Source organism: Panthera tigris, chromosome A2, assembly GCF_018350195.1.
Source record: "Panthera tigris isolate Pti1 chromosome A2, P.tigris_Pti1_mat1.1, whole genome shotgun sequence".
NCBI lineage: Eukaryota > Metazoa > Chordata > Mammalia > Carnivora > Felidae > Panthera > Panthera tigris.
The window spans coordinates 113,418,449-113,431,450 of record NC_056661.1 but is presented as its reverse complement, the minus strand read 5'-3'; the positions used below and the strand labels follow the sequence as shown (position 1 = coordinate 113,431,450).

Here is a 13,002-nt window from a genome sequence, read left to right as displayed (position 1 = left end):
TCTTGATTTTTGAGGCCTGATATTTTGCACATAGAAATTTTTTTAATGGTGAAGAATTCATTATGAAAAAATGGAAAGGGCTAGTTTTACATTCACTCATTTAAGTTTATTTTATATGATTCATGGGAATTTTGATTCCAGATGAAATAATTAAGGTAGGTAAAATAAAACATACTTGAAAACTTGACCGTATTAATACATTGAGATTTACTCTAAGTTTGAACTAACCAGTCCCACATATATAATATTTGGATAAGAAAAATTATTTATCATTTAAAAACTCTATTGACAATACATGCATTATGAAAGTTTTTCAGTCCATGATGTATTTTGAGAATTTTATGCACTAATAATTTGCAAAATGGGTACTAACCTAGACTTACATTTGGAATTAGATAAATGTATATATTTTTCTAGTTGTTCATAGGCTGCCATATCTTTTCCACACAGATGATTCTCTGGAGACAGTATGTAGACCATTGGATTCCTTGGCCACCAAAGCCATATTAGCTGTACAGGCTAACACAGAGAAGGAGTAGAATGGAAATTCAAGCAAGGGGCAGGTCTATTTCAGACAAGTGTTCAAACTGATTTTGCCTCTCATGAAGGAAATCACTTTGATTTCAAAATTCAGATGTCATTTAGACATCCACTTAAAAATTGGTTTAACCAACTCTTTCCCTAAACTAATGTTATTTTCAAAACAACTAGGTAATAGAATTTAATCGATTTTTCCCTCCTAAATGACGATGTGGATATTATTTTTTTAAATATAGAATAGGCACGGAACTCTTGAGTAGCCTTCCAGAGACCTGTAAGTTTCCAGCATTGATTACTTAAAGCCCCTGAAAGCTGTGAGGGAGCCACACAATTGAGTGAGGGGCTAGGAGGTAGAATCCCACATAGCATCTCACAGATGTCTGGTTTAACCCCCTGTATAACCCTGCTTTCCACCTGTTCCCTCAGCAGGGTAACCATGGTCTCAGTCTTAATCCTTAAAGAATAGGCATTTCAGCTGCCACTTTTCTTCCCCCCCAGACCATATACAGGAATGTACTGGATGATGTGTATGAATATCCAATACTTGAAAAAGAATTGAAAGAATTTCAAAAGATACTTGGAATGCACCGTCGTCAGTGAGTATTTAATTTTCTGGATTGCCATTAATAAAAGAAAGCAGCAAGCGTGATCGAATTTGGATGTTTTATAAATTTTTTTAAACATTTATTTATTTTTGAGAGAGAAAGGGAACGAGAAGGGGAGGGGCAGAGAGGGAGGCAGACACAGAATCCGAAGCAGGCTCCAGGCTCTTAGCTGTCAGCACAGAGCCCGATGTGGGGCTCAAACCCACGAACCATGAGATCATGACCTGAGCCGAAGTCAGATGCTTAACCAGCTGAGCCACCCAGGCACCCTGGATGTCTTATAAAGGTCATCTTGAGGGATGCCTGGGTGGCTCAGTCGCTTAAGCATCCGACTTTGGCTCAGGTGATGATCTCATGGTTCGTGCGTTTGGGCCCCGCATCGGGCTCTGTGCTGACAGCTCAGAACCTGGAGGCTGCTTCGGATTCTGTGTCTCCCTCTCTCTCTGCCCCTTCCCCACCTCTCTAAAATAAATAAACATTAAAAAAAAAAACATTAAAATTCATCTTGAACATTCTGAATCAGGATTCCTTCTTGATTCCTTAGCTTTTCTATAGTAAATTGTGTATTTTGTTTTTATATCAAAATGAATACAAAATTAAGGTTGTTGACTATTTTGTTTAACCCTCTTTAATACGGTAGAAACTGTAACAACCTTCGTACATAAAAGCAATTATTTAATAAGTTATTTAATGTTAAAAATATAAACATTTAACTTGATGTTTTGGGGGCTCGCAGCTATGTCTGATGGAATAAGGAAAAAAATTTTATAGGTAGGTTTCAGCAAGTCACGAAGCATTTTTAAAGCTCCATTTTATGGATTCCCGGAGGTTTCTTTATCAGTTTAGAAAGATTAAAAAAAAAAAAAAACATTTACTCAATGACTTTTGGCATGTTTAAGTATCCCTGAGGTATCTATCATTAGTCTTTCAAGTTGCCAATACCTGACTTAACCACTGACCCTCCTTATTAATTTTGGTAAATGAAAGCATCAAGTCATTATCAGTTTTCAGATACAGCTGCAAAGTTCATCTGAAGGGAAAAACTGTTCTCTGATTTACAGTGTAGTTTGTACATAGTAAACATGATGAAAGACATGTGTGTCAAGTTGTGAGAAACTTCTATTAAGATTTCAGAAGTCACAAAGGCACTTCTCAGAGAAAATGTTAATTCAGGCCTCTCAGATGACTAATTTGAGATTTAAAGCCTGACCTAATTTTAGTAAAGAGAGATCCTGTTGCAAATTAAGTGTCTATATAAATTAATTTTAGGGCACAAACAAATCACGTGGAAGTTTTCGTCCTCAATCGTGAAAATCACACACTTAGAAATTCAGAAATGAGATGCAGTTTAGGACAGTGTTAGAAACACGTGTTGTAAATTTGGGTGGTCTTCCTTTGTCACAGTCTACACCACAAGAAGCCCCCATCACCTAAGAGCAGTATGAGATTGTGAACAAATACATGAAACAGAAAAGAAAAAGAACCTTTACATCAGAATAATCCTCCACATGGAAGCTGTTCTTTGCTGCAAGACAGGCCTTGTTACCCTTGAGAAACTTTAATTCATGGCTTAATACATTTAAATGTATTAGATGTACTAATGGAACTTGATATATCCCATTAAAAAAACTTACATAAAATGTGAAATAATTAATTAAAATAAGAAAATGATAGAAGATATGACTCTTGCCTCTTTGGTAGAAGATGATCTCTTAATTCTGGGAGAAGATTTGAGCTGGGGACCTGCAGGATGTCCACCACACAGGGAAACATTCTGGAAAAGATGCTCCTTGCGTTGACTTAACTGTCTGAAGCACAATAATTTCACTTAAAATCCATCAGTATATGAGAAAACTTAAGAGTTTCTGTGGACTGAATAAATCCAGTTCTTCCCTCAGCATTCACTTTCTGTGGGTAGAAAGTAAAATACGCCTGTGGAGTAGATGGCATCTTTTCTTCCTGGTTCGCTTAAAATCCAGAGCCCAATGTCAAGGGTGTTCTACCTAGTGACCTAATGAATACTGGGTTTTATCTTTTTGAAAAGCAAAAAACCTCTGCCCAGTACCTGAAAAGTAGTCTTCTGTGACAATCATTGCATTACACAGGGTTTGGGACAAAGACTGACTTCTTGTCCTTTTTCCTTTCAGCACTGTAGATGAATATTCACCACAAAGGAAGGTGAGGCAGACCTCTCTCTCTCTGAAATGGGGCCATCAAGCTTGGAGACCTTGCCTTGCCTCACTGGCATTTCTTCATAATGAAAAGGAGTGCTGCCTCCAGCAGAACAGGGGCAGGCAGGGAAGCCTGGGGCTAGACCTTGCGAGCACCTTCCTGCTTCACTTCAGTTTCCCTGTGCTAGTACAGATCCGGTCGTACCCATATGCCCTCGACTTGTCGTTCTGAGTATTTTTGGAGTCTTAGAGTTGCCCCAGTGTTCCCAGAATCATATAAATTTGAATTTGAAATATTGATGGGAAAAGAAAAAAGGAAAAAAGATGCAGGCAAGAATCTTGACTGCAAGCATGAGGAAGTCGAGTAAGCAAAAGCTTTGCCCTTTCAACCCAACAAAAGGAGAAATGGTAGCAAGAAAGAACGTGTTTCCTATTCACCTTGAAGGGGAAATGCACCGTGAACTGTCGGGCACAGGTTTTGTAGAAGCTGATCTATCAAGTGGAGAATTATCATGAATAATCTACTTATTTCCCTTAAGCAAGTCGTGGTGCCACAGCAGAAGTATGCAACTTTGTCCCCTGCTTTATCCAGAACTCCTCGATCCACATGCACGGTTGATGTTGGGATGTCTAGAGAAGAATACATGGATTTTGCAGTAGCCAAAGTTTGAAAATCATGCCACCCCTCTCCAGCATGTTGCTAGAATAATTATAGGGGCTTTTTGCCCGCTTCTGGCTTTGGCCAGATCTGTCTTGTTGCTCAGAATCTCCACCTCCACATGCGTTAACAGAGGCAACTCCCTATTTATTCCTCTAAGATTGGATGGGTGCGTTTCATATTAAAAAGAAAAAAAAAGAAGGAAAGAAAAATTGGCTAGCTCTTCTGGAACATGCTGTAAGCAGCTGTGGTTTTTCCAAAGGGCAGGAATGCATTCATTCATTGTTCTCTTTCTCACTTCTCACAGAATAAAGCCCTTTTCCACCAATTCAGTCTTAAGGAGAACTGGCTCCAGCATAGAGGAACTGTGACTGAAACAGAGGAAAGTGAGTATGATTTTGTGAGGGTTTGGGGTGGGTGGAGCAGAGGTCAGTCACCTTCACTCTCCAACAGTAATGCATCGGCCTGCCCTTAGCGTTTCCAACAGTCACACCCTGTGACAAGCACCTTAGGACCCCACAGGATGGTTTTTATTTTCTTGCTTTGAGTGTTACAGTTGTCTTGACCATACAGCAGTGTCCCAGGGGCCAAGGACATTTTCAATTTGAGAAGGAAGGAAAGGAGCCTGCAAAAGAGCTTCCCAACTTTCTTAGGGAGAGGCGCAAAATTGCCGGGAATTTTCCTTTTCCTCTTAGCTGCTTTCTCCCATAATCTGTCAGCCCACTGCCTGTGACTGACTAGAAAGTCCACTAAAGCCACCGTGCAAGACATTGGCGGAGTCATTCCCTGGGATTTAGAGAAGAAACTCTTGGCGAGCATAGCGAAGGAAAGGAAATGCACTGAAATCCCTGCGTGGCCAGGCTGTGCCGGGCAGTGCCGCATGCCCCGTGCGCCCTGTGCCAGCGCTGCTCAGTGAGAGGGTCAGTGAGAGGGCTAGTGACCCATGCTGAAGGCAACTGCTCACTCAGCACCAGGGGAGACAGCCTTGCAGCCCCCAGAAGGTGCTTACACGCTATTCTGTGCTACTCTCTTGTAACAGAACAGGAAATGGTTTCCTCCCGTTTGCACCAAGGTTGAGTGAAGTGCAGAACCTGGGGAAACATAATTGAAACATTCATGCTATAGTGACTGGGAGACTTTCTCTTTTAGCCCACTTCTCAGTATGTGCTGAAATTCTATGTATGCACATTTAATATCTGCTCAGCTTCTCCAACACACAACAAAACGTCACATGGATGCTTCTTGTGCTATGTAGTGTTAGTATATAATGCTGCTGGTAATGGGGCATAAGAAGTATGGTCTATAACAAGTGGAAGCTTAAAAAAAATTAGCTTATCTCCTAATTCCTTAGTTGCAGGCCCTCCATGCTTGTCTTACAATTTAATCGTAAAATTTCCCAAACTGAGTTTCAAAGAGCGTAAGTATTTCCAGACCCCCAGCCTCTTTTTGTTTGTCAGTTTAGTAATAAGCAAGCTGTAAACTTTGCTCATATTTAGCAGTTTTGTAGGATTTTGTCTGGTTCAAAAATTTTATTTTTCTGTGAAAGCAAAAAGCTTTGTGTCTCTCACAAATCTGTTGACAACATATATAAAACAGCTATTTGTTAGATGCTGTTGTTTTAGTGACATACCCAACGGAACCCAAACCAAAATGTTGTCAGTGCCTTCTGGTGGCGTATTTACTTTGAGGTTTCTACACATAAACTCATAGTTGTTTGTTTTGTTTTGTTTTGTTTTTGCTTCATTTGCATTTCTGTGGAAACAATCCTGGGTTTATTTTTGTGGAGCCATTTAAATTGCTTATAAGGTTTCTCTAGGAAATGCACCCTCCCCCTTTATTTTTTTTACATAAAATGAGAAATAATATGCAATATGGTGGAAATAATTTGCAAAATGGTAGAGAAGAATACCTAAGTGTATTATCTTTTTGAAAGAAGCTAGTGTTTTATATATTCAGAGCTGGGATAAGAAGCAAATAATGTATCAATTATCTCCACTATTATTAAGCAATTTCTGCTATCAAATCATAAAGAAATTTTTTTCCAGGACCCTGATTCACCTTGATAGTGATGATGTCCTAGTAATAATTATTTGCACTGCAGACAATAAAATGAAACTTAAAGGGCTACAAACCGGACTTCTGTTTGGAAACCATACTCATCACCATCTTGCTCAGGGACATCATTATTAACTGCTCAAGATACCTGAGCACGAAAACCATGGCAAGCCGGCAGATTTTTTTGGATAAGCTTGTGAGAAGTCTAACAGCAAAATGCAGTATTCCCGATTGAGCCACTGTGACTATCCACAAGTGGAATGTCACATAAAAATTTATTAGTTAGGTACCTTAATATATTGCTTTGGGAAAGCTCAGTCATGCTGAAAGAAATTACACTTTGTGAACCACAAATGCTACTGTGCTGGGGTCAGGCCATCTCCACCATGAGCACACACTTGTATCACATGGGTCTCTCATTACAGTTTGGGAAGCCTAAGTCCATTTACCAGGTCTTGATGACGTCTGCATCTCATGTGTGTGCAAGCACATATTTATATATGTATGCCTTGAGGCACTTGGGTGCAGACATAAATATGTAAATCTAGTTCTGTATGTTTCCTACTAAAGAGAATAGTAAGGTAGATGACTTCACTTGAAAAAAGTCTGTACCTGACTACAGTTATCTGTTTACTAACCCTTCTTTTGTTGTGTGCAGTTTTTTGCCATGTGTATATAACAGAGCACTCCTATGTAAGTGTGAAGGCAAAAGTTTCCAGTACAGCACATGAGATCCTGAAAGTTGTGGCAGAAAAGATCCAGCACGCAGAAGAGGATCTGGCTCTGGTGGCCGTCGCATTCTCTGGGGGTAAACGATTTTATGTCCTGGGATATTAATCTTTCCCTGGATCTCCTCTGAAAGGAGAGTAGACATTTTTATAGAGTGAATGTGCAGCTTGCCCCTTCTGGGTCCGCAGCTGGATGACCACAGTAACAATAAGAAGCCGCCTACCAGAGGTGTTTCCATGACAACGGTGGGGTACTGTTGGATACTGAATTTCCTCCCCAAGAACTGAATAAAGAGGCATGCCACTGTTTTGAAATATAAAGCTTTTCATATTTTATACTCTAGATAAGCCTTCTATTTTCATATTTAAATTAACTTGGGAAATTGCTAAAGGATGAAATTACTTTAGGAAGGAAAAAGAAAGACAGCCTAGTCATATTGCTGGCTGACAGTTTAATACTTAAAAAGACTCCCTGTTGAAGGAAATAAAACCCACACTAAGCTGAAAGCTCCCAGGCAATGTTCCTTCAGGTGGACGTGGGGAGTGAGGTCTGGTTATAGCTTTTCCTTCTGTTGGGGCTTATTTATCCTCAGAGAATGGTTTATTGTCTGTTTTGAATAAGATCACACAGATTACAAGCTCACACTATCGATCTACGTGACCTGAACAGACCCCTCCATTTTCACTGGGGCCGGTCAGATCTCGATGTTGCTGGCCCCCTATTTGGCTTACAGTCTTTATTTAATATCTCATTAACCCTGAGAAAAATAAAAAGAAAGTGACTTAGCATCAGTAGTTGAAAAATGGAAGTACTGTGTGAACTAATCAGCCAGAGATAGGGCTGGAGGGAGAGGGGGAGCAGATAACTGGCATTCCTGTTTACCCTTTGTTATCATCCTAGAGGAAAGAGAAGAATGTCAGAGTTTAACCTGGTGTTACAGCATTGCTGTGACAGAATCTTCTATTGCTTTGTTACTCAGAAGCAAGTAAAATGGTCCTACAAGATAGTGGATTACATATGCGAACCAATATAGCCTTCTGCCTGGGCCTAATGAGAGTCTCTCCCTCCCTCTCAAGGGGCCCTCATTGTGCATCCCATCATCAAAACATTATCTAGAGAAAAAGAGCAAAAGGGGGAGAAACATCTGGACTACATGAACTTTAATCGGAGAGTGGTCGAATTTTTAATAAAATATTTCAGGCATTCCAGATAGATGTGATAAATGTGTATTATGTTTCACTTTAAATGACCAAAAATATTAAATTATTCCAAACAGTATTGAGCTTCCCTCAAGACAGTACCATTACAGAAAGTAGTCACCAGGTCCCCATTCTGCAGGAGGAAGGACCCTGAAGGAACTTGGTAGCACAACTGAGACCCATCTCCCTTGGGGGTGACTCAGAGTCAACCCAGGGCCACACGTGAATCTGGGAAGTAATGAGTAGCTCTTTGAATACTCAGTATCTGTTTGATGGCCATGAAATACCATTTTTACACTCTATTAAATTAGATTCATCAGGGAGGCCAGTGCCGTCGTAATGTGTATAGACTCAGTGCTAATCTTCGCTAGAAATATCAGCTTATCTCTTGAGTTATCCCACAGATGTGGAACTGTGCCATCATTTTCCATCAGTTAGTACTTTTGTCTGTCAAGAACCTTTCTGCCTGTAGCTTAATATTCTCCAAACAATAATGCTTTATGAAAAAGCAGGGGGAAGAGTTTAATATATTCCTTGCTCTAGTTCCCTGATTTTCAGTGAATAGTGTTTTAAATGCTACTTCAAAATGAAATGACAATGAGATCTACTCTTACTTTCTTTTGTCAAAAGAAGTTTAAAAACGTTGCAATGCTGTAGGTTTTGTGGATTTTTCTAAAAAGACTAGTGCTGTTATCCTCCTAGCTTTCAGGGTCATTTTGTACCTAGAGAAAGGTATATGTAGGTAGTAACAGAAATCTGCCTCCCTAGTTATTCAGAGCTTAAAATTCTATGACCCTTAATCTTTTATAGTATAGTGACAAACCTGAAAATAAGAAAAAAAATACTTCTCAGGAAATGGAAAAGTTACTATCAGAAAGCCATGGCATTGGACTCCGTAGCAAGTGCAGAATGGCTCTCATAAATCCAGATATAAGGTGGACATAGGCACACACAGGTTGTAAGAAACTGCAGCCAGAGGAAGAGGGAGACAGAGGAACTTGAGAGGCCAGCCGAGTGGGACCATTTACCACGCTCGTCAGCAGCCTGACATGAAAGTGCTATTGATCTTTATAATGCTGGGCCATAAAGAATATATTGGATTATCATTTGTGTACTCTGTATTAAGCAGAAATGTTCAAAACAAAATTTGGCCTTTGAACTGATTAAGTTATCTGAAAAACGTATGTGGAATATTGCATTCCCCCACCGTGCTGGTAACGAAAAGGCTGACTTAGAAGCTGATTATGTTAAAGTGCACTGAACTCGAAGATTGGTTTAGTCAATTCCCATCTGTAATTTGTAGTTACGAGGAGGACTTTTTTCTATGAAGAAGGCTTTTGTGTTATAAGAGAGCGCCAGTGATGGTAGAAACATGACTGAAGGACAGGAACAGTTTGTAATAAGGGAAATATGAAAAATACTCCACTTTACTAGTAGTCAAGAAATACAAAATAAACAGAATCTAGTTTTGGTTTTAGCTGAATAGCAGACTTAGCACCAGGAATGATCAGTGTAAGAATTCAAAAGCCATTGGGCAGTTTGTATCAGAAACTTTATTTTTTCTTAAGTTTATTTATTTTGAGGTGGAGAGGGGCAGAGAGAGAGGGAGACAGAATCCCAAGCAGGCCCTGTGCTGTCAGTGCAGAGCCCAATGTGGGGCTCAAACACAAGAACTATGAGATCATGATCTGAGCTAAAGTTGGACGTTTAACTGACTGAGCCACCCGAGCGCCCCTGTATCAGCAACTTTAAAAAATATTCATTCCCCTTTGATCTAGTAATTCCATTACTGGGAATCTATCTTTAAAAAATCATCTATGAGCAGCCAAAAATTTATGCATAAGGATGTTGACTTCAGGAGTATATGACTGCTATAATAATAGATCCCATTTATCAAGCCCTTGTTATGTGCCACACCCTATGCCAGTATTTACATATATCTTGCCATCTAATTTATATAACAAAAATATTGAAAACTATTAAATTGGTCAACAATAGAGGAAAGATGAAATGATGGTATAATGGACTGTTATATACCAATTAAACATGACATACCTAAATATTTTTGACAAGTGGTTATCATAAGTGCTTATAGCAAAATCAGAATATAAAGCCAGATATAGAATAATTATAAATGTATATGTGTGTATGTATCCATACTAATTTTGAACACATATGTATAAATAATTGCAATTATATATGTGTGTGGGTATTGGTTATACACATTTACGTAAAGATCAGAACAAAAATAGACCCAAGTGTTATCAAAATAGCCTTTATATGGTTATCTCAGAGTGATGGGATTATGAGTGAATTTTACTTTTCTTCCCTAAACTGGTCTGTATTCTAAAGAATGACTAAAAATTATAAGAAGGAATGATTAGAGGTTTCCACTTTATGGATAGTGAGCAGTGATGTCCATGCTCCCATTGGTGCCATTGCACAGAATATGCAGAACTGAATTAAATCTATATTGTTTGCTTTTAAATATTTTTCTTTGGCAGTTTTCACTTTTTAGATATACTGTGTATGCCTACCACTGTTCTTGTGTGTCTAATCTCTCTCCCTCTTTTTTTAATAAAGAAAAACATGAACTTCAGCCAAATGACTTGGCCATCTCCAAATCCCTTGAAGCATCTGGTCGGATATATGTCTACCGGAAAGACCTGGCTGACACTTTGGTAAGGACTTTGAGCCTTTTACTTGAAACACAAATGGCACACTGAAATCATATTTTTTTGTATGTTTTGTAATACATGTTAGAAAAGTACATTGAACCACCCCCTCCTCTGGCCAACAATACACTTGTCAAATAACACTGCTTTTGCAAATCCAAGGCAAGTACAACTTCAGGAATCCTAAACCCTTCTGAAGTCAAACCCTGCTTCTCTCTGGGCCCCTGAAACAAGGGATATGAAAGAAGTGACCCTCCTCTCCAACAGAATCTTAATTCTACTTCTTCTTTTTGGGTGGATATGTGGAGATTAGGCTGAGAAATGTACCCTGTGCAGATTTAAGGAGAAAGAGACTCCATATCCTTGTTTCAGTCCATTTGGTGCACTTTGAGTGTACCCTTCCTTCCTGGAAGGAAAGGTAGATTATCAGCCTTCCCCACGTAAGGTAGGCTCCTAACAATGGTACTTTGGATGTAGATGAGGAGTAAGAGTTTGAAGAAACATAGAACCCACTCTGTTAGTTATTTTCATTTCAAACTTAAACACATTTATGCCTAAGCAGATGATTTGTCGTTATGTTCCTAAAACCCTCAGTGTTATGGTTGCTTTCTGCATGGTAGGATCAGGCCTTGGATCCGTCACCCATAAAAGACAGGCTCTGCCAGATTGTGGTGGTATCATCTAGACTCTTGGTCTCAGTCTACTTCAAGGAGCCATCACTAAGCTGGTTCTTTCTAGCTGACTCCTGTTGTGTGTATAATTGAGGAATGTATACACCATATTGGTTAACCAAAACTGCTTATAATAGAAATATTTTATGTGAAATTACCTACAAGTATCAACCTACCATAATATTAATCATAGTCAGTTTTTGCACATAGTACCAGACAGGTGCTGAGTAATTTACATACAGTATCTCATGTAACATTGCCAATAATCCTGTGACATTCAGAGAGGCTGAGTAACTTACTCTCACTTCCTACAGCCAAGGAAGGGAAAGTGCTAGGACTCCAGTTATATTTGGCTCTGAAGCCATTACACATGCCTTTCCTTTGTAGGTGGTGAGGGAGCAAGGAAAGGAAAACTTTTGTCTTACTAGGGTCTTTCCACTTCTGAGTGTCCTTCAGCAGGTCGCAGGTCCTGTGTCTGTACATGATGTAATTCTGTCAATGAACTGTGACAAACACAATGCTGCACAGCATCCTTGAGCAGATAATGAGATTGGCTTGACTTTAGTCCTCACTGTAAAGGAGGACCATCTACCCTGCAGCTGCTGTGGAGCTCCTGGTGATGAAGGAGACCTACACTCTGTCTCCCATGCCCTTCTTCCTCGTGCTCCCCATAGACTTGGCTGCAGTTCCCTGCCATGCACACCTAGAGCTGTCTCCCACTATGGACCAGAGCCAGCTTCAGAAGAGTGGGAGGCAGGCCTGAGCAATGTCTTAGTGGAATAAGTAGGTGCTCACTCTGAAGTATGTTCCGAGATGAGCCAGGTGCCATCTTGCCCTCAAATGTTTCCCGCCACCACCTCTGTGCACCACCTAAAATTGCCCTGTCGGAACCCCAGCTTTCAGCATTTTATCCCCAAAAGAGTTCAGTTGAAACGGAATATTATAAGGGTAGGATAACATGTGGAGCCACTAGCATGCACTATATTTACATACTGATTAATCCTCTTGGAGAGCAGGAGTTAGAGCCCTGAATGAGTGGGATAGAGAAATAGAAAGTGTTTCTTGGAGAGGGCTGTGGACAGCCTTGGGCAACGAGAGGGCAGTACCAGGGTGAGGGATGCATTTAGGGAGAAAGGAAGAGGAATAAAAAGCCAAATCTCCAAATTAGTATGCCGAGATTTATGTTATTTCCCAGCTCTTGGCTCTCCCTGTGAATGCCTACAGCGTAGCATGGCATCTGGCTGATTCCAGACTAATCAGGCCCTGAGAAAGGTGGGCTTCACTCTCTCAGCACCTCAGTATTTGCATGCATTTTCTCAGTCCGCCCTCATCAAGTACCACGCTGTGTCCCACTCTGGCCTACGGGCACAATTTGAACCTTGACCTGCTCTGAAGAGAATCACATCTGTGGAAAAGCTCTCTGAAAGTCTTTTGTCATTTGTTTTTTTTTTTTTTTTTTTCAAATTAGGAAACCTTTTCATAACAGTAAACCTTGTAAAATGCCAATAATTTTGCAGTTTTTAAATAGGAATTAATGTTTATAATCTGAATTCCCTTCGTCCTGTCATGTCCTTAAATTTTGCAAAGTCCCATTCTTTTTTTTCCCAAGTCATTAACAATTTTAACATCATTAGCTATTCAAATTGTGTGTTTTTTTTAAGTAAACTCTAACCCCAACATGGGGCTCAAACTCACGACC

At 39.8% G+C, this 13,002-nt stretch overlaps 1 protein-coding gene across 1 annotated transcript in view; it reads left to right on the top strand.

Moving 5' to 3' along the window:
- RAPGEF5 (Rap guanine nucleotide exchange factor 5) overlaps window positions 1-13,002 on the top strand; it is a 224,491-nt gene that overhangs the window by 181,038 nt on the left and 30,451 nt on the right. Inside the window, exons 14-18 of the mRNA XM_042967977.1 lie at window positions 1,039-1,136; window positions 3,293-3,323; window positions 4,282-4,360; window positions 6,688-6,837; window positions 10,541-10,638. Coding sequence (XP_042823911.1) covers window positions 1,039-1,136; window positions 3,293-3,323; window positions 4,282-4,360; window positions 6,688-6,837; window positions 10,541-10,638 — 456 coding nt within the window. The remainder of the gene's footprint in view (window positions 1-1,038; window positions 1,137-3,292; window positions 3,324-4,281; window positions 4,361-6,687; window positions 6,838-10,540; window positions 10,639-13,002) is intronic.